At 32.2% G+C, this 23,020-nt stretch overlaps 2 protein-coding genes across 3 annotated transcripts in view; one reads left to right on the forward strand and one right to left on the reverse strand.

Annotated features, from left to right (window-relative positions):
- The window catches only part of LOC127734966 (limbin-like), a 47,175-nt gene extending 35,038 nt beyond the window's left edge, over positions 1-12,137 (forward strand). The window contains exons 27-31 of one of the 2 annotated variants that reach the window (XM_052245019.1): positions 1,500-1,587; positions 1,997-2,157; positions 3,849-3,932; positions 5,251-5,299; positions 8,765-8,968. In XM_052245019.1, coding sequence (XP_052100979.1) covers positions 1,500-1,587; positions 1,997-2,157; positions 3,849-3,932; positions 5,251-5,299; positions 8,765-8,818 — 436 coding nt within the window. In that variant the 3' untranslated portion in view covers positions 8,819-8,968. Of the gene's footprint in view, positions 1-1,499; positions 1,588-1,996; positions 2,158-3,848; positions 3,933-5,250; positions 5,300-8,764 lie in introns of both variants that reach the window. The other variant, XM_052245018.1, reaches the window with a different exon arrangement.
- Positions 12,138-16,635: 4,498 nt separating this feature from the next.
- Positions 16,636-20,904, reverse strand: LOC127734967 (slit homolog 1 protein-like). Its single transcript, XM_052245020.1, has 2 exons — positions 20,652-20,904; positions 16,636-19,469 (listed from the first exon to the last, which is right to left on the reverse strand). Exon 2 carries the CDS (start codon positions 19,463-19,465, stop codon positions 17,402-17,404), a length of 2,064 nt encoding a protein of 687 aa, XP_052100980.1. The 5' UTR covers positions 19,466-19,469; positions 20,652-20,904; the 3' UTR covers positions 16,636-17,401.
- Positions 20,905-23,020: the final 2,116 nt, after the last annotated feature.

Below are 23,020 nucleotides of genomic sequence, written 5' to 3' on the forward strand. Positions count from 1 at the left end.
TGAACAATGTCTTTCATGTAAATGTGATAGGAGCTCACTCACAGTACCTTTGGTTTTAAATTTGTAGTGGCAAACTTGCTTTTTTTTTTCTTTCAGACTGTAAACTCTGAAATGTAGCTGCTTATTTAAATAAAACGTGGAAAGATACTTGGTAAAAAGACTATGAAAAATGAACCGATATTAAAAATTTCACAATAAAAAGGAGTTTATAAGTAAACTACTGTTGTCAGACAACATGATTAAAGTAACCAGATTTTTAAAAATAATTCTTCCTGTACTAGTTTAGGCTGATTAAGAATGATTCATAAATTATCATCTTTAAACATCATTGTCTCGCCTCAACAAAGTTGAAAAAAATGAGACTTGGGTGTGCAGTGTCCATCAAAAACAATGCATCATTTTGTGATTAGGTCAGTCTAAGGGAAACTACTAGTAATAGGTCAGGATATTTAAATAGTATGCAGTTGCATAAATAAGTATTGACACATGTCATTTCAATGGAGATTATTTTGCCCCACTCCTCAGTATTGGTCAGTCATGGTTTATTGAATTTAAAACTTTGCATAGTTTATATGTTTTAAAAAGTCTGTGATTAGGTCAGTTTTAGATGAACCACTAATGGTAAGTCATGATAATTATTTGGTATGCAGTTGTATTAGCATTTACATGTCTCCTTTTCAGTTGCTTAGTTTACATGTTAAAGTTTGTGATTAGGTTACTGTAAATTCAGAAATTATTGTGAGGTTTTTATTAATGCGAAAAATGCGACTGAATGAGTATCGCAATAATAAGAACTCACATTTTGATATCTGATGTATATATCTGTAAGCAGATTTTCCTGATATCGCAATAATTAATCTTGCATCTCTTGTCAATTCTTTACAAATCGCAATAATAAATGCACACAATAATTTCTCAATTTACAGTAGTTTAAGGGAAACCACTAGTATTGGATTTATGATATTTCATATGACGTTGTATAAGCATTGAAATATCTCATTTCCAATGGAATATTTGCCCCCAACCCCTTTATCCATGGTCTGTTGACTTTGAAACAGTTATGATAATCAATAGTAATTGGTATGCAGTTGTATTAGCATTGGCATTCTTTATTTACACAGATGTTGTTTGGACCAGCACTTTCAGTCATATTTCATTGACTTGAAATGTTTTGCATAGTTTATGTGTCGAGTATTACTGTTTTACTTTTAACCATTACATTGTATTATCAAAATATCATAAAAGGGAGCCATATCTCTGTGTCAAAACTTTTAATTAAAAATTCCTACTTTTTTTGTGAAAATAAAAAAAAATGTTCTCTTTCTTTTTATTTTGTAAAAGGGGAAAGAAAAAGAAAAATTTGATTTCTGTGACCTTAAGTGCTTTAACATGTAATACATTTGGGGGGGATTTTTTCCAGATTGAATTAAAATATTTTTTATGAATAATTTGTATCACTTTAATGTAGTTTGTTCATAAGAGGTAATTGATATTAACAGGAATCAGTTAGACAGAGAGATCGCACAAACCCTGGAGAACGTTAGACAAGAATATAATCTGAAACGCATGCAGAAAATGCAAGAGCAGGTTAGATATAATTTTTCAATGATGCTATTTCAAATAATAGTTTCTATGTATTCATAGAAGTGGAGTCAATGCACTACAGTTTTAATGCATGATTTTTTCTGTTTGTATTTATTTTTTTCCATTCACATTACTTATAAATGAAGTAAAAAAAACATTTCAAATTATTTTGGACATTGGCTTCTTCAGTAAAGAATCATTAAAGGCCTTCTATGAAAGGAGACTACTATTACCAGTTGCAGAAACATCTTTAAATAGTTTTTTATGCCACAATAATTATGTATTTTTCAAGAAAGAAGTTTTTTGCTTTGTGTCATTTCCTGACAAACTGAACTTGGAATGGTACAGTAACAACCAGTTGTTTTGTAAGAATAAATATTTTGCCATTTATTTTATGATTGTAATTTTCTAGGAATTGGAATTTATTGGAGGTTTGGTGAAGTATAGCAGTTTACAGCAGAGTGAATGTGTTACTGTATTGAATATGTTGTTCCCATCTAAAACAGATGAAGAAATCAAAAAGATTATGGCACTGATATATGGAGAACAAGCACTTTCTCAAAAGGATAAAAAGTAAATATTTTTACTTATTGTTTGAAGTGGTATTTTTTTGCTAAAAATAATAAAGAAGACTCAACTTAAATTTCAGTCTTCACGGTTCACCACAGGCCCTCCAGTCCAAGTATGTAAATTTCAGTCTTCACGGTTTACCTCAGACCCACCAGTTTAAGTGTGTAAGTTTCAGTCTTCACGGTTCACCACAGGCCCACCAGTCCAGGTGTGTAAATTTCAGTCTACATAGTTTACCACAGGCCCACGTGTCTAAGTGTGTAAATTTCAGTCTTCACGGTTCACCACAGGCCCACCAGTCTAAGTGTGTAAATTTCATATATCATGGTTGACCAGTCTAGGTATTTAAATATCAGTCTTCATGGTTCACCACAGGCCAATCAGTCCAGGTATGTAAATTTCAAGTCTTCACGGTTCACCACAGGCCCACCAGTCTAGGTATGTAAATTTCACTTACAGGGCCTTGGTGGCTGAGTGGTCTAAGTAGTCAAACTACTGTATCTATAGCCTATAAACACTGAGGTTTTGAGTTGAATTTGGAACGTGGCAGGTGCTTTCAACTCCAATCTTAATTGACTAGGATTGTCAGTTTTCCTACTGAAGGTCGGTGGTTCTTTCCAGGCACTCTGGCTTCCTCCACCAATAAAAACTGACTGCCAAGAAATAGTGCAATAGTGCTGAAAGTGGCGTTAAACACCAATCAATCAATCAATCAATAAATTTCACTTTCAGGCCAGTATTGTCTTTTAAAACAATTGCCAAAATATGGTTTGGGCATGTTATCAAATAAGTTAATTGTGAAGACTGCTTAATTGGATTCCTGTTAATTGTATAATCTTGTCATTTACATAAGAATTCAAAAGACAAAACCATCTTCTATCTCTTTTCTTAGATGAAAATCATTTAGCTGTGTAGGTTCAAACAACAAAACCTTGATTGCATAAAAAAAGTTTGTAAAATTATATAAAGTATACTACTTTGTAAAAATGGTTGTTAATCCAGTGAGGAAGGCATTAACTATTATAATGTTTTAAATATTAGAAGGAAGATCTTGATAATTCATATTTTGTATACAGATGCCTCATGGTTTGACGCTTCTGTCTGGCATATGTTGCCCTTGACCTCAGTTTTATATGCTTCAGCTACTGCTTAAAAGATACAGTTTTTTTATTATGTGAGTTTTAAATGTGACGCCAACACCAAAAGCATGTATACTAACTGCTCTGCTCTGTCTGTCTGTCTGTCCGTCTTTGTATCCATCCCTCTGAAAGACCTTAAGTAGAAAACTTTCGTCAAAATTATCTTGGCTTCTATCTAAGGGAATGGTTTTATCCACTTCCTGTTTGCCGAGAGTTTGAAATTTTACAACACTCAGTGTGCACGGAAAATTTTCGTCAAACTTTTCTTGGCTTCTATTGAAGGGAATGATTTTATACTTGATCTGGAGCTCGATGATGTTGAGTTGTGGCCTGTAAGTAATTTTTACATCAGTGGTGCCACCACTTCCTGTTTGCCTGGATAATACTGTTGGAAGGTCTCAAGGAATTTTATTTTAGTGATGCATAATGCAATGATATCAACAGTACTTTCCAACATAGCTACAATTCTGATTTTTGAATAGTACTAATATTCCTACAATTCATATGTTGAATAACAAAGCAATAATTTAAGTACAATATTTTTTTCTATTTCAGTACTGGAAGGAGGAATAGCTCTCTTCTTCGACGTGTTCAAGGGTTAGAGAAGTCATCTGCCCCTTGGGCACAGCTCTCAGACAGGTGATTGAATTTGTTTATTTTTTACACTAGGCTTGCTCTTTTTAATGTCATTTTCTTAGAAAGCTTGCTTCACTAAATGTTCATGTCTGCTTTTTAATCAGGCTTTCATAAATTAATTATGGACTAAATTATGAATATGTCTCTGATATTATAAAAAAAAAAACAACATTCGTATCTTTTCAAAAAATTCTTTCACTCAGGAGTAACCTTGCTTTATAGCAGGTTTATCAATTTAAAATTCTTGAATAATGTTTGAGACAAAAATACAGTGATTTATAAGAGCCTTAAAATCAAAATAAATGTTCATGTTTTAGACTTTTCCAATAATCTTTTATACTTCCTGGTTGGTATAATATTTTTGAGAATATCGCACTTTTGTATCTGCAACTACTGCTGAACTGCTTGACAGAATTATGTGAAATTTTCACAGAATTTTAATTACATAATGTTCTTTTGATATTCGACTTCTACTCTAGATGTCTTTTGCTTTTTTGAGTCGAGAGTTGCTGCCCCATTGAAATATACTCCATCTCTTTATTCATATTGGTACAGTAATTACTTGTTAGGTCTATAAGTTGGACCTTACTATGGAAATTTGGAATGGAAAGGTTGTGCAGAACTCAAATTTGTTATTATTATGTTTAAAAATATTTATAAATAAACAGGCTTGTAAAAAGTATTTTATAAAGAAACCCAGTTTTAAGCATTTGAATGACCATAATTTACAATTAAATTATTTTTCAACATAACTTTTCTTAGAAGTAAAATATAAAATAGAATTGAGAATGGAAATGGGGAATGTGTCAAAGAGACAACAAGTAGTTTGTCAGAAGTAGTATGTTTATAAATAAACTGTTTTAAAAAAAATTGAATTTTTCGAAATACTAAGGATTTTCTACCTCAGGAATAGATGACTTTAGCTGTATTTGGCAAAACCTTTCGGAATTTTTGGTCCTCAATGCTCTTCAACTTTGTAATTAATTCAGCCTTTTTAATTTTTTTGATTCGAGCGTCACTGATGAGTCTTTTGTAGAGGAAACATACGTCTGGCATACAAAATTTTAATCCTGGTATCTATGATGAGTTTAATAAAATACACATTCATAATAATTTGTTTAGTTGAATAACAATTATTAGCTAAAATCTATCTAGTTATGGCTTGTTTTTAAAATCATTGGTCTAATATTAATTCTGTTGTACATGTATAAACCAACAATAGAAATAGAACTTAGAAATGAATGTTACTTATTATGTTGTTCATATTTTTAAACTAATTTATTAAAAAAATTATAGATTTAATGTAATCATGTTTTTTCAGTGCAAAACATGCTGAAAATTTGCTGATCGTAAAACAAGCTGAAAACTTGGTGAATGACTTATTTGCATACACTGTAAACTAACAAATGGAAAGTTCATTAATTTTCTTATTTTTCTCTCTTAATGGCAGTTGGTCTCCTTAGGTCACCTTGTGATCTGAAAACAAACATAATTGTCACTATGAAAATTTGAAGAAATTTCTTTTTATAGTCATATTGAAATCTTAATACAGTGGAACCTGGCTAAACCAAACTCCTCCAAAACTGACTATTTTGCTTGAATTTGCCAGATGTTTTCTTAACACAGTTTCAAAGACAATAACTAAGGAAAAATAGTAGTAGTTACTAATAAGGGAGTTAATTATACCCCCACTTTTTGAAGGTGGCAGTATGTAGTGATTGGGGTGTCTGTCCATAAATCCGTTCATCCTTCTTTCCCTTGTTGTTTCCACTACTGCTGCTGAATAACTTGACAGAATTTTGTGAATCTTTCACATAATCTTACACACTTGATGTACTTTTGTGCCAATTTTATTTCTTCATTCAAATGATTTTGGGGTCACTCTAGCATGACATGATAGAACATCCTCCTTCGACGTCACCCTTTTATCAAATTGAAATTTTCTAAGAATCTTAACAATATAATGCAATTGTACACCTGCTATTTTGTTTTTTATCTGAATTAATTTTGGGGTTTCCTTTTGCAAATCAGGGACATTACAAGAAGCAGGAGTTTAGTTTAGACAGGTCCCAAGTTTAGAAAAGAGAGGGGAAAGATACCAGAGGGACATTCAAACTCATAAGTCGAAAGTAAACTGACAACGCCATGGCTAAAAAAGAAAAAGACCAACAGACAAACAATAGTACACAAAACACAACATAGAAAACTAAAGACTGAGCAACACGAACCCACCAAAAACTGGGGGTGATCTCACATGTGGCACCCATCGTGTTGCTCATGTTAGTACAAATCTGGTAATAAGACTAACTCGGTAGGTCACATTCGGGAAAAGGGGACAGGATTGTAGTTATGACATTAGGAACATATACGCTATCATCTGTGAAATGGATATTCCATAACGGTCAACTAACTCGTGATGGCGTCATTAAAACTTTAGAAAGAGTTCACTTCAGACAGGTTTTACTGCATTGATTTTGGTCACACCAATTTTCATTTTAAAATTAATTTTAACCATTTTTAAAAGACCAGTAGCCATAAATTTCAACATCTGACTATCTGTGGAGTTTTGGTTTGCATAATTTACCTGTGTTTCTCTTTCTATACATAATCTTCATTACGTACAAGAGTTTTGTTATATAAAAGTACAGGTTGTGCATGTATCTTGTGATGTTTGTTGCACCTATTTTGTACTCTGTATCACTGTGTAGGTGTTGATTTTAGATGTGATAATTTTTTTTTAAATTAAATTTATTTTATCTATGTTGTGACATTGGTACTTTTATGTGTAGAACTGTAAACACAACATTTGTTCAAACCTATGCAATGAACCACAGGACAAAAAATAGATTTATTATAAAGCAAGCATGCCTTTTTGATGCAATTTATTTACAAACGGAAGCAACTAAAAAAATCTTTAAAGTTTAATTAGTTTTTTCGTCATGAACAGGTATTATATAAAAACTATTTTCGGTTTTATTATGTAAATCATATTTAAGCTATGAAAATCAATAACTTGTAAAGTCTTTCAAAATTTTGAAAAATAATGTATTTGTAGAAATAACTATTAACTTACATGTATTACAATAAATTGTCATCCCCACCTCTTTTCCCCCAAAGTGACTCAATGTTTTTACTTCAACAGACTTTATACAAATCCTACCAAAATATCTGATATTAAAAGCTAGCATTGCCTTATTTTTCACCCTTTGATAGTAGAAACAAAAATACAAAATACATTTATAAATATTCGTTTCTTTTGACCATTTTTTTTTTGTCAACTGCCCTTGTTGTGGTCATAGTTATTGTTGACTAGAAAAGCTTTGTATTTATGACCTGTGACAGTTACTATTTTATAGCATAAGCATATAAGCATCTAAAAATGTAATTCCCTTTCAGTCGTCTGCTCACAGTTTTGCTTTGATTGGCATTACATCTCTGTGATTTCCTTTTCCATTGATGAATTCACATCAAACTATATTCCAACTCTTTTTCTTATTTTTTTGTATACTTAAAATGTTTTGTACCTTGAGTTAATAGAAAATGCAATCCTCTTAAATTCTATCATGTATTTGGTATAATATTACTCTATATAAACAGTTCTCAATGAGTGACCTGTTATGTATCATGATTCTAAAATTATATTTGTTACAAGTCAATCCAATTTTACAGATAAGTATCGATTTTTTAATATAAAGGATTGTTGGTAATGTCATTGCTGTAAACCTAAATGAAAAAAACATTACACCATTTAATCGGCATTTTATGAAAGATGACCATGTTTGATTAGGTATATAATTGTTCTGTGAATGTCAGACATTAGATTATTTGTAAAAAAATAGCTAGGATAGTTCGTGCATTATGCTATGAATAAGAGTGAATGCATGCTAAACATCTTCCAAGTTTGATGAATTTGGAACATTTATAAAATATATACTAATAAAATTGAGAATGGAAATGGGGAATGTGTCAAAGAGACAACAACCCGACCATAGAACAGACAACAGCAGAAGGTCACCAACAGGTCTTCAATGCAGCGAGAAATTCCCGCACTTGGAGGCGTCCTTCAGCTGGCCCCTAAACAAATATATATACTAGTTCAGTGATAATGAACGCCATACTAAACTCCAAATTGTACACAAGAAACTAAAATTAAAAATAATACAAGACTGACAAAGGCTAGAGGCTCCTGACTTGGGACAGGCGCAAAAATGCGGCGGGGTTAAACATGTTTATGAGATCTCAACCCTCCCCCTATACCTCTAGCCAATGTAGAAAAGTAAACGCATAACAATACGCACATTAAAATTCAGTTCAAGAGAAGTTCGAGTCTGATGTCAGAAGATGTAACCAAAGAAAATAAACAAAATGACAATAATACACAAATAACAACAGACTACTAGCAGTTAACTGACATGCCAGCTCCAGACTTCAATTAAACTGATTGAAAGATTATGTCTTCATCATATGAATATTAGGCACAATCCTTCCCGTTAGGGGTTTAGTATCATACCATCATAACATATATGAGAAGAACATAACCCGTGTCATGCCAACAACTGGTTTTTAAATAAATGTGTTTAGTGCCTATGCAAAGACCCTATAAGTGAATCAATATTAACGCCAAAATATGCAATCTTTAATGACCTGACAACAGTATCGTAACTATATCCCTTCTTAATAAGTCTATTTAAAGGTTTTGTTAGCTTCAGAGGTGAATACTGACATATTTACAAATTCACATTGTGAAGTATTTTTTTTTCCATCTTATTTATTTCTAGTTGATAATGAATTTTCAAGTGCAGTTTAGAGTTATGAATATTAATCTTCTATTACAGCACCGGGAGCCGGAAATCTCCCAAAAAGAAGGGCAAGAAGAAAAAGATGATTGAGGAAGATGATTACTATGACAGGGAACCGGATTTTGGTGGTTATGGTGAGCGACCAGAACCACTGGGAGGGCATTCTGATAACTATTATGAAGATCATTCATTTGACACTCATCAAAGGTTTCGTAATTATGAAAATGACTTTGATAGGCCACCTTCAAAATCAAATAAAAGGCGTTCGTTTGGTGAGGATATACATTTTGAATCACCTGTAGCCTCGGCACCACGTCAACTACCTCCATTACCTGCAGAAACTGGTGGAAGGAAAAAGAAGAAGAAAAAGCTCTTGAAAAAATTAGCAGATTCTACCTATCGTGATGAGGACAATTTTTAGAGATTACATGATACCAGTTCATAACTATTTGTAGAGATTACATGATACCAGTCCATAACTATTTGTAGAATTCTTAGTTGCTACTGGTCTATAGGGTAGATTTCACCAATAGATAACATATGTTTCCACTTTCTTTATTCTCTTTTGAGAAACAAAAGTGTTATTTTTTCCTGTAAATCCCATAAAAAAGAAGCAATTAAAGAAAAATTACAAATAATATTTATTTTTAAAATTATTTTTAGATTATTTAGATAATTGAAAACCATTACAATGTTTGTTGTGGTGTAATTGTTTTTATTTCTGTGATATTCCAGTCTGTGATTTTGCTCAATTTATAAGTCTTTTATATTTTATATTTTTTTTCGTTTTAATTAAAACATCTAAAACAGCATATTGAAGCTTTAAATTTTATATTTCTAAGGCATTTGTTTATTTCCAAATATTTCAATAGCTTTTCACCAGAAAATATTATATGAAAAATACTATATTAGGTTTTTGAGATATATTTGAAAAAATTGATTTCTACTAATTTTACTTATCTCATACACTGTTTGTGTAGACATTTAACCTTAAATGCCAAAAGAGTGTGATAAATATATGTAAATGATTTAATTTTCTAATTCACATATCTTTTGTGGTACTCTCCAGGTATATGTAAAAGCTCAAGTTGACCAAGCAATAAAAAAAAAATAAGAAGATGTTGTATGATTGTCAATTAGACAACTAAAGACAAAAGAAAAGAGATGTGAAAATTGCAGGTTACCATACGACAAGCACTTTTAATGATAGATTTAGTCTAGGATCCTGCCTCAATATCTGCTCTGTATTTTAGGGGTAGATCAGGAAGAAGTCATGATACCAGTGTTCAGAACTGATTAGGATTAAAGTTACTGGGAGTGTGCAAATAAAGTGAACATTTGATAAATCGATCAGATTGTAAATTGATATTTGATTAATTTGGTTAACCAATAAGACAACCATGTTTAGATTTTCACATTTTATGGTAATTTGGATGAATTTTTTTATACTTTTTGCAACAAATTTGAAGCAGACAAAATATTTTGTTTGTCGTATTTATGAAATAGTTCCTACTCCACAATGCATTGTGCTAGTGTCTACTCAATGTAAGCATGTTACTGTTGTATACCTGACCTTGCTGCTAAGTAGTGAGTCAGAATACTAGGACTTAAGGTTATTGCATATAAACCAAATAAAAGATAATTGTTTATGTTGAACCAGTTATGATAAACTTACTGATTTAGTGATAGTTGTTAACATATCACACAATAAATATTCAGTTTTTAACAGTTTCAACTTTGGGGCATATTTTGCAACTCACATGCTGACTATTTTTTTCAAAATCAGCTATGATTAAATAAAAAAAATGTACAATGTATGTTTTTTTAATAAACCTCATGAAATTAATTATAAGATTATCTTCCCCACCCTGTTACCATAAGCAGGTTTTTTCTCTTTCAAGTTCATGAAATATTTTACATTTTTAAATAATTCTTAAGAATTCCTTTCTACTTTTTGGAAATATAAAAAAGTAACTCTCTTCCCTTCTTTCCTATATTTTAGGGGAAGGAGGAAGAGAACCAAATCTACTTTTATGGTGGCCTAAGGTTTCAATGAAAATTTAGGGTTAAAATGATCAAGAAATTTGTAGAACTGTTTAATAAATGTGCAGTGTAAATTCATTATGGGTGAACACACTTAATATAACTTCAATACATCAGTTGTAACTTTCAGGATTATCTTTTTGTAAAATAACAAAACCATCCTCATCAGGAAAACATGCTTTCTCGAATTTTAACATTTTTTGGCACAATATGCAAATTAATTAAATTAACATTTTCTTTATCCTTTTTCCATGTTTACATTCATTTTTATTCAAAAAAGCCCTTCATCAAATAAAAAAACAAAAAAACATTAAAAAACAAAAAAGATATATTCTACATATTACAAAATGTATTACTGCAGCAGATATTAACCACTCCTGTTTATTAGCCAAGCATATGTTGATTCCAGTTTAACTGACCAGTCCATGTTTTATCAAAGCCAGATATTGGTGTCATGTTTACTCCTATTTGTCAGTTTCTATTTTGTCATATTCTGAACAGATTTGTTTGTTTGCAGGTGTATGGAAAACAGAATCAAAAAACTTTTATGTAACATGCATTCCTTACTTGTTGTTGTTAATTGTTATCAGTTATATTTATGAGTAATTTTAACTGTTTTTACATGTACCTTTTATATTTATTGTTATAATACCTTATACATACATTTACCAATTTTGTTAGTCTTAATTTTTTATGGACTTTTTGACTTTTTTAAAATGACATCAAACCTGCCAACCTTTTAAAATCTCCATTGGGGACTTTAAGAGCAAGAGGACCTTATTCTCCTCTTATATTGTCATAAGTGATTTTAATCTTTTATTATATTGTTTGAATGAGTATGTATGTGCTTAAAAACCCTTTTAACTCATTTGAATGCCTGTTTTGAGTTATTTAGTTTATAATAAAGAATTTCAAAATTATGTCAACACCTCTCAAGGGGGAAATCCCAATAAATTGTGAAGGTTGGCAGGTCTGTGACATCTGGACATCAAGTTGGAAACCATTTCTGGTCCTTCTTCCTCAGTATAGACTTATCCTTTATTATAAAGAAAAAGTTTTCTTTTACAAAATTATAATATGTAGTTTATAATAGAACATTCACAGTGACGGAACAAACTTCTTGCATAAATAGATAGCCAATCAGTTTCTGTCATATATTACATGTTTATCTCATTACATTAGTTTCAAAAAGATTTATATAGTTGGCATGAGGTTTTATAATTATCAAGTGTATTAATTTATAGTTCTTATAGTTGAATTCTGTTTAGAATATATCTTTATTCCATCCATTAATGGCAGCCATTTCTATATTCATGTTTATTGTCGGTCTCTTTATACCAAAAATAAAAAAATCTTAGAAACACTCTATATGTATTATCTTATAACATTATTTTGCCTGGCGATCTGAAAATTACTTTCATGGAAAAGATAGTTCCAGATCATATATTAAATCAGTCATGAATACAAAAGCTGAGTGAAATGTTATCAAAAATTCAATGCTCAGTGGGTATTATAAAGATTCAGGGTTTAGTCAAAAGAGAGGCAAAAGATACCAAGGGACATTCAAACTCATAAGTGGAAAATAAACTGACAATGCCATGGCAAAATAAGAAAGACCAGAAGACAAACAACAGTATACAAAACACAACTCAGAAAAGTAAAGATTGAGCAATACGAACCAAATAGGAAGTGATCCAAAAGTTTTTTTAAAAAACCCTTCAATTCAACATTATAAAGTTCTAGACCAAACATCAAATCATTTCTTAATACAGAAGCTGAGAAATATGTGACAAAAACTTCCATGCACAGTGGGTATTATGAAAATTTAAAGTATCATCAAAGAGGAAGTATTGGCTAGGCAGACTGGTACACTGTACAACTTGTTATGAAGTTCAAAGCCAAATATCTAATAGTTCCTTAATACACAAGCTGTACCAAAGGTATACAGACAGACAAACATACCACATCTTCTTTTTATAAACAGATGGATAGATGAAATGACTGACAAAAGGATGGAAGGACAGACAAATAAATAATTGCAGTATACCTCCCACTCAATGAGTGGTTTATGACTCGCCTTGACGGAGTCAAAAAGCGAGACATAGGTATGCTGTTTCCGGTGTCGGCGGTGGCGGTGGCGGCATCAACAATGTATTAGTTTGTGATTAGGTCTAGTTTATGGTGAATGACAAGTGGTAGGTCAATGATATTTGGTATGCAGTTGTATTAGCATTGGCACATCTCATTTCCATGGAGATTATTTGACCCTGCCCCCTCAGTCATGGTCTATTGACTTTGAAACTTTTGCTTAGTTTACATGTATAAGTTAGTGATAAGATCAGTTTAAGATGAACTGCTAATGTTAAGTCAATGATATTTGGTATGCAAATTTATTGGTATTTGCAAGTATTGTTTCCATGGAGATTATATAGTCCCACCCCCTCATCATGATTCATTGACTTCGAAACTTTTACATAGTTTACAAGTTAATGTCTGTGTGTAGGTTTGTTTAAAGGGAACGACTTATAATAAGTCAATGGTATTTGGTATGCAGTTGTATTAGCATTGGCACATCTCATTTCCACGGAGATTGTTTAGCCATGTACCTTCAGTCATGATTCATTGACTTTGAATATTTACATTACTTAAATGTTAAATTATTGCTATTTTGATTTCAACATTTGCATAATCAAAATTACAAAAAGGCGAGACATATCTCTGTGATAACAGTTTATAATTTTCCATATATCCTTCATAAAATTATTATAGATTATTACATGGCATTTTCCATATTGGCCTGGTATCAGCTGGAGACTCCAATATCAAGCCAAAGGGAGTAGCCAGATGGCTGATAATGGTCGAGGGCTGATACAAGGCCAATATGGAAAATGCCATGTTATGATCTATTTATCACATATTTTATTTATTGCTTTTTATTGACAGGTTTACTGGAAGTTAAATTAAGGGGCTCAGTATGGGTATTTGAGGGCAAATATCTATATTGGTCCCATGGACAAATAACCAACTCAGAATTATTTGATAAACATTTATTCAACACTAATATACCATTCATGACAAAGGACCAAATAAACCATTAAAATGGTCTTATATATCATATTCTTTCAAAATTTTTATGGAATTGTGAATTGTAAAATTGATGACAGTATTAAGTTTCCTTTCAGTTTTCCACCTTTGATAGTTCAGAGTTATAGAGAATGAGAACCTATCATAAAATTATATGGACTTGTTTTGACCAAATTTTTATTCAATGTTAGAATTAATTGATAAAACTATGCTCCCTTTTAATTTCAGTGATTTTCACTCTTATTGTCCTTAGTTAGATCAAGTTTTTTTCAAAGGAAGTCTGAGAGGGAATGAATAAAACACTTTTTTTATGTACTTTACATCCCACCCATTCCTCTTTTATGGGCTTGATATTAAAAAAAAACAATTTTTTCACATCACTGACATGACAAATTTACAAATTTTTATATGCTATAAAAAATTATCCAAAAGAAAGCAAAATTAATAATCATTGTTCATATTATATATCTAAGATGACTGCTGCTGTTTATACCATTGTGGACATATAACCTTCAACTTTGAATTCAAGGATTTTAAGGTTTTAGCAAGTAAGCTTGCCAGGCAGAACTTAGGAAATTTTGCATGTGGGTGTATAACTCTTTAGAGTATACCATTTGGAAAATATACAAAATTGAACATTGCTTGGATGCAAACTTTATATTTAAAAAGGCAGTAGATGCTGCATACCTTGTATACAAAAAGCCTTATGCTACAAAGTTTCCATCTGTATATCGTCTCCGTAACCTCATTTTCATGGATCAGTGACTGGTTAAATAAAACTCTGTAGTTTTATTATTAGTATCTCGATGACTATATTTTGGTATATGGGATCCTTGAAAAGTCTTCATGTCTGTTAAGCAGGGTTCATCTGACCTGGGCGCATTTCATGGATATGTGATCAAGGTTAAGTTTTTGTGGTCAGGTCCATGTCTCAGATACTATAATCAATAGGTCAACTATATTTTGTGAATGGAATGATAGTAAGGTGTACATGTCTGTCTGGCAGAGTTTATCTGACCTTGACCCCATTCAGTCACGACCAGTAAGTAGGTGAGACATTTCAGCGTGCATTCTCTCGTTTATGTTTTTGCAGGTGGTCTTATGTTGGCCAGAACAATTTTAACCTTTGACAGAATATTGATAACTGGCATGTAGATTACCTATGGCATACTGTTGTGACAGAAATATTTAATGATCTGTTCTGACATCTAGTAACAATTGTTGCTTTTATTCTCTTTGTGCAGCGATATCTGCTTCTAATTGGAATTGGCGGGAGAGGTATGTTTCAGTTAATTACAACATGTTTATAGGTTGTTTTGTCAATTAAGGAATTTGGCGCAGGTTGCCGAAATTTGGTTGACTTGATCAACATCTATTTACAATTAGTTCTGTGTTCCAAAGTGACCATTAAAGGTTCATCTTAGCCTCTGCTTCATCATGCCCATAACCTCATTTGAAATAAAGGAATCAGTTTAATGTGCAAGCTCACAAACATCACGCCCCAATCGTAATTAATACGATGAATCCCACTTACCACTAAAAAATGGTCCCCCATTTCATATGTGCTGATAATCGTACTTATCCGCGGTTTCAATTAGTTTATCCAAATTTGAAGAAACTCCGACATGTATATTTTTTTATTTCGGGTAAACATCTACCTGACTGGTGGTTTTATCTTTTCATGATTCGTGTTGCAAAGAAATTACATAATACAAGGAAAATGATAACTGTCACCAGTTAGACTTTGAATTAATACTTGAGGTGTGGCACACCGTCAAATACACTCCGTATAATATGTAAATTCGTTATGTCTAACTCGAGTTCTTCTAGCTCAAAATGTATATTCATATATGCACCATGTTGACTGCGGTATAAAATATGGTCATATCCGAACTTTTCCCAACCGGCGGCGGCGAAAGAAAAATCCATGCTTAACTTTTGTCTGCGCGGGTTGTAAAAGTACGCAGCCACGTCAGGTCGCAATGGGGACTTTAAATCCGAAGCCTCGTGTAGGGAGAGTGCAACACTCGTAACACAAGAAAGAACAGCTTGAAGGGGTCCGTAGGTTGCCTGTTGGAGGGAAAAGTCCTGCCCCCATCCAACATACCCCCATGTCCGGGCCAGTGGCGGATCCAGAACTTTTTACAAGGGGGGGGGGCACTGACTGCCATAAGAGGGGGCCCCGCTACAATCATGCTTCAGTGATTCAATATATAACCAACACAATTTTTCCCACAAAAGGGCCCCCCATGATCCGCCTATGGGACTCCCTGTTGCCTAGTCGAAATGCCTACCCTTAATCCAGATCGAGCTAACTTGTAGGACCTAAAACTGTTGGATTAATTGTTAATTTGTCCTCTTCCTGAATATGCATGAATTATTTGCCACTGGACGTTAAGCAAAAAACAATCAGTCGAGAGTTTTACAAATCTAATAGTACATTGAGATGTAGAAAATTTCATAAACAACACCAAAAATTCGCGGGTGAAACATTTAAAACCCTTTTATCTTTTCATCAGAGAAGCACTTTAAATTGATAACCGCAATGACATGCAGATCAAACAATTTCTACGTCAATCAAGCTTTCTATGGCGGATGTAAGATGAGTGATTCGATCAAGAATGAGGGGGTAGCCTTTCCAAATAAAGACGATACATTAAAAGTCAATAAAATACACGAAATTTAAATTGAGTCAATTTGACAACATAAACCTTCCCAAGTTTACCTCATGTATTCATAATTAATGATTGGAGAATAAAATCACATATAAAAACATCAGATGAGTCACAATTTTTATTGTATAAACACAACCTTAGTAGATATGATTTATTAAAAATATACAAAATATAATAAATAAATGGAACACACAATCAGTAAAAAAGAGTATTTAAAAAGACTAGATATCATGTATAAAAAAACGTACAACTGTCGTAAAAAGGACAATTATAGACTAATGAATGAACGAATTGGATTTCTTTCGAAAGATGATAGGAATTATGAATAAAAGGACTCGATAGGGGTAATTTTACAAGACGGCATACCCCAAAAACACAATAAAATCAAACAAAACACGAAAAAAGCCAAAAATAAAGACCTATATTATTTTGGACGTTTGCACCTTAATACTATTTATAGAAAAGAGCTTTTAGACATAAGCTTAAGGTTATCTCTTTGTTCGAAAGGTCATGTCAGGATAATGTTTAAACCATAGAAGTAAAAGTTTGTTAACATTATTAACTCAAAATAATTTAGATATATACAGCAGCTTATATCATAAGTATATATATTTGAGTAAAATATACTTGCCAATAAATGATTAATACATTATCGTTAAACATAGAAAATATACAAAATTCAAACAGGAAATGTAAATGTAATTGTGGAAGACAATGTTTTAAGCATCCTTATCACTTTAAATATCACGGTGGTTTGGATTTTTTTTTAACAAAAAAGTTGTAAGTAATTATTTCAAGATAATTGTTTATTTTTGATTAACATTGATTCGAATTGATTGATTAAAGCGTCACGGTCTTGATCTTCAGGTTTTTAAAGTGTCTTGATGACAACGCATATTCTTTCTTTTGGTTTTGTTGATTCATACAGTTCCGAGTACATACATATCAAATACTGACTGTCTGATTCCACATTTTGTATTTTGAAATATTCTGCGTATTTCGGAACATGCACGGGATAAATCGTTGGGTAAGGTCCTAATTTCTGATATTCGAGTTTCATCGAAGACACCATGCTTGGAACCCTCATTTCCCACGTGATTTCTATAGTGTGGTCAGTTTCAGACACTTTTGTAAATCTGAAGTTGTTGGTCTTGTCCACAGCTGGTTGTTCTGTCGTTCTAACAGTAGGCGTAGGAATGGTTTGGGCCGTGCTTTCAAAATTTTGGCAAACTGGTATTTGATATGATGGACCGCAAGTCAACCCGCCTCCTTGAATATTCCAAATGGGCACATTCTTAAGATGCTCAGGGGATTGACACATGCCATTCACCATATACCGAAAAAAGGGTTCTGTTGCACTGCGCTCTCTAATCCAATCTTGCAACCATTTGATTTCGCAGTCACATCGGAGGGGATTTCCATATAAGAACATACTTTTCAAGGCGGTAGAATTGGCAAATACACATCTATCGATAGTTTTAATGCTATTTTGTTGCAAATTTATTGATTCAAGACTTTTCTCCGTGCCATACAATTTAGCCTGTGTTAAAATCGAAAGAGAATTTCTTTCAAGCATCAAATGGCTCAATCGTCTATTGAATGTGAACTGTAAGTCAGGAATTTCTTTAATGTCTGTTCCACCTAACTCTAAAACAACCAGATTTTCTAAATATTGTATTGTTTTCCACAATTCAACTTCATCGACGGTAGTATCGGTTAAAATTAGTTTTTGCAGTTGTTTTAAACCGTTTACACTATCCACTGTTAGTTTAAAAAGTCCTGTGGAAGATTTGCCGTTTTCATTCCGAAGATCTAGTACTCTCAGTCTGATCAACGATAAAAACGTATCTTTATTTATTGTGTCCAACTGGTTGTAGGATAGATCAAGATTTTCCAGCTTATCCAGTCCTTGTAAAGCCCCTTTGTTTATCGTTGCAATTTTGTTCGAATCAAGATTTAGAGTATTAAGGTCTCTCATATTAAAGAATAATCCATTCGGTATGGTATTCATTCTGTTATGTCCGAGGTTTATCTTTTCCAATTGCGACCAAGACGTCGAGGCTAGAGGGCCTAGTTTTGTTTCGTCTAAATTGTTCAAATGAAGTCCAAGTACTTTTAAAGATGAACCAATTCCTTCAAAGCATCCAGGATAAAGTGTCTCAATTTTGTTATGAGATAAAACCAATTCTTTTAAGTTTGTCATCGTTTGGAAAGCCCCATATGGAATGTTTTCGAGCTGCATATATACAGCATAGAGTTTTTCAAGATACTTTAAAGGTTTCAGTTGTTTCACTGGAAATTCTCTCATTGGCAACCCCTCTAAATGGAGTTTTGTCAGTTTTGGCAGCCGATATAAAAATAAATCATTGGAAAATGCGGATACGTCCATGTATTTTAATTCTAATGTTTCCAGATTAACTAAAGTGTCAATCATTGTATTTTGTCTGTTCATATGTGCTTGATTGAAATGACGTAAGGAAAGACTCTTCAAGTTAGAAAGTCTTGACATAGCACTGTACGGTGGGGATATGGTCTTATCCCCATCAATCGACAATTCTTCCAGGTAGCTTTCCAATCCTTCAAACGCTGTGTCGGAAACTTGTGATATCTGGTTTTTACTCAGATCAAGTCCTTGTAATCGAAGTCCTCTAAATGCGGTAGGAGGAAGGAATGTAATTTTGTTGCACGATGGGCATTGGGCGCCGTTCGATAAGAGAACTGGGTCGTAGCTATTGCTAAGTGTGAGTTCAAGAAATATTTCGTCTGATGGTTGAAACTTTGGAACGGAAGTAAGACTCTTATCTCTGCAGTTGATTATTCTGCCTTTTCCGATTGGTCCATTTTCGCAAATGCACTCTGCTACTGGACACGGCAAATCTGCCTTTGCCGCGATGATCACAATACAATAAACAATAATCTGCTTCATTAGCTTCATGTTTCTGTGAAGAAGAAAAAAGGTATAAGTTACTTGATAATACACTATGTATAACACATTTCGGAAATAGTTCATCCTATAATCGGAAACCCATTTCTCCTAAGATCGGAAACCCATTTCAATGAACGACATATTTGGATACGTATGTTAATCAAATATTTCATTATTATAAACCTAATGGGATCACTATCAAGTTAAGGGCCATCTGTGACACTCGAATAAAAAAAATAAAAGGTTCCAATCAGTACGAAGTTGAAGAGCATTGAGGGCCAAACATTCCGAAAGGTTTTGCAAAATGCAGCTAAGGTTATCTTTTGCCGGGGTAGAAAATCCTTAGTATTTCAAACAATTCAAAGTTTTGTAAACAGTTTTAAATAATCATTTATGAATATGAAAATATAAGAGTTTCTGATAAAAACAAATTATATCGAACGCAGCAGAAATATTTTTCTAAAATCCATTATTATTGAATGAATATGTAGAGTTGCAGTGGATTAAACTAGACAAATGCACAAATTTACAAGAAAAAGGCGAAAATAGATTTGAAATGCAAAACGTGGATGAAATTATATCGATTTTACAGCTCAATATCATAAGAGTCACGCGTCTATAGCAACCGCAAATCGTACCATACATATATATTCGTGCACTTATTTAATAGGATATCAATTAAAAACTCAATTGGTGTACTTGTATAACCTATAAAAGCTTAACCTCAAAAATGAGTTTCTCTTTGACCTGTCACTCTAAGCAGGAAACCTTAGAGGTGAAGGTATGTACTGAAGTGAAAATCAAACGTTTTAAAATAGCTCAGACCAATCATATAGTACATCATTTTGAGTCTGAAAACACTTTAAAATTGTCATCACAAGTATAATCATTCATTGCAGCGAGCCTAACATGTTCTACATAAAATTACAATAAAATAAAAATAGTGTATACTTCCTCTGAAAGTTAAACAACAAACGAAATAAAATATAAAACATCCAGAGATGACTTTATGGTTTTCCACAATAAAATATTTGAGCTCTGAACATTTTCCTATTTGAGAAATCCCCTGTCAGTAGTTTCTTAATAACACAATTTTGTTGAGATAAATACGCAAATCAGATCAGATATAATACAATATTAATGATAGTTGTTTTCTTTTAAATCAAAATCTAACTTTGTTAAAAAGTTTTCTTACCTTGCGATACCTGTAAATTACTATCTTTTAAACTTGTACCTCGTATAACTTTTACAAGTGTTGGTTTCCTGAATATGTCTCTCTCGTTCTAGTTTTCAAATATTAATAAACATGTTTGCGGTAACTCCATATATAAATAGTCTCAACATTTTCAGCCTATTAGATCACTGTTTAACGCCCACTTATTTTTAGTTCTGCAAATAAACTTCCAGTAGGTTTGTCTTTTTAAACATCAATTATGTAAATTCCGTACGTTTTTTTAAAAGATCGATAAAACTTTTGTCTGTCTCCTTTTAAAGGTAATTTTGAAGGTGATTCTCGAATGTTTATATTTCAATCTGTGGTATTACAAAATTTATTTTTGACGTAATTTGGTGCGGTTTCATTATAATGTTCAATCACAGAGCTGCAAAATTAATTAATTTACTGGAGCTTTTAATGCGATTTATATCATTTGAAACCAAAACGGATGTATTTCGATTAATATTTTTATTGTTTAAACACTTCAAAGGGTCGAACATGATGAAATGTGCGTAATTCTAGAAAAGGTGGTAATATTTCGAGAAATGAATATCCTCATTTAACAACACAAAAGAAATCATGGTTATCGTCACGACCAATATTACCATATGCTAATTTTCATTGGCACGATATTTCAAATATTTATTTTATTTTCAAATTCCGGATCCGTTCAGCCAGACCAGGCAAAAATTATTTATGTGTTCGTATTAAGAAAATAAATTATGATATCAAACCACATATATTGCAATGAAAACTTTTAAATAGTAATTGAGTAAGAAATATTTAAGCATCATTTTAATTGCAAAAAATCATATCATTTACATATAAATATATATTGTATACTTTAAACCAAGGGCTTTTTTACAATCTAATTGTATTGTAATTGTGTATTTAAATTCTATGTATCTATGCTAATCAATGTTCTTTTTCCTTATACATGTATTCTCTATATGCCCCTCGTGGGCCCTTAATTGGTAATAAAATATAACTTATCTCTACCATTTACAAATTTTAGTTCAGATTTTAATTAGAAATACTTCTATTTGAATGGGAACAAAGATATCGAAATCTGATCTGTCTGTATAATCGTATAATATTCGGTCTGCATTAATTTGAGATTATTTATTGGTGTGACTCAGTTGACACGAAGAAATAACTTGCGCTCTTTGTAGATTTCGTCAACACAGGTGTGTCTATACCCATTCTGTTATTACAAAAATAATTGAATCGCATTGAATTTGAATACAAATAAAATGCAATAAAGGTATCATGTTGCAAGGTGACTACCAAATATGGTTACATAAACATTCTCATTTATACATTCTTATGCAAAGCTCGTGACACAAGACATTTTGACATCTGTGTTACACCCTGGAAGAAATTATAAAACAGACGTTTGAAGTCGTTGAATTCCATTTTTTTTTGGTTTATATTGTAGATGCAATTATGCTGTGCATTCCAGTCTGAATTTTTTCCACAACGTGCATTTATTTAAATCCATTTGTAGACGAGTAGTTTTTTTTTTTGGATGTAAATACAAAAAAGTAGCAGGAAATTGCGTCCATCCTGGACTGCAACTGGTTTTGAAAATGCCTTCAGTTGATTTTTTTTATATGCATGGCATGTTAACCAATGTGGTAATACCGCCTGGAGGACTGAAAGTCCCCTCATGAGGATATATGATAATCACAAGTAAGCCCTGCTATGTCATATTAAAATTGATCAAAAGATAAAGGAAATAGTTCAACAATTTCCTATTATACCATCAAGGACTTAACTTAAAGTAAAGTTAAGGGAATAATCCATTAAAAAAGCAGCTAATAGTGGTGTTCCAATATACATCACAAGTATTTATACCGTATTGAAACTTTCTTGTTCCTGATTTTATATTAAATCAGTGCATTTTTTTCAGACACTAAATGCATATTTATGGTATTGTTCCGGCGACACAGTTATTGCCTACGAATATAGTTCCTAGTGTTGACAGTGTTTAACTTTTTTTCATACACTATGTATCTCAAAGTTTATTTCTTTTTATTTTAAGTATAAAATGGTAAGTAAAAGGGGGAGGGGGTGAAATTGCATGTAAAAAAATTGGGTCATAAATTTGTAGGTAAAAAAGGTAATTGGTCCACTTCAAAATGGTAAAACATAGTGTTTGAAGCTGTCAAACTGAATTATAGACACCCTTAACATATAATTGTCCATATTTTGAGTTAGAGCTGGTAGACTTTCCTATGATTTTGATATGTCCCAAAAGTAGTTCAATACACTGTAAACATATTTTTTGAGATAGAGCATCTACGATTCTTTTATTTTGTATTTATTGTCTAAAAGAAATGCACTAC

This window comes from Mytilus californianus, unplaced genomic scaffold, assembly GCF_021869535.1.
Source record: "Mytilus californianus isolate M0D057914Y unplaced genomic scaffold, xbMytCali1.0.p SCAF_3, whole genome shotgun sequence".
NCBI lineage: Eukaryota > Metazoa > Mollusca > Bivalvia > Mytilida > Mytilidae > Mytilus > Mytilus californianus.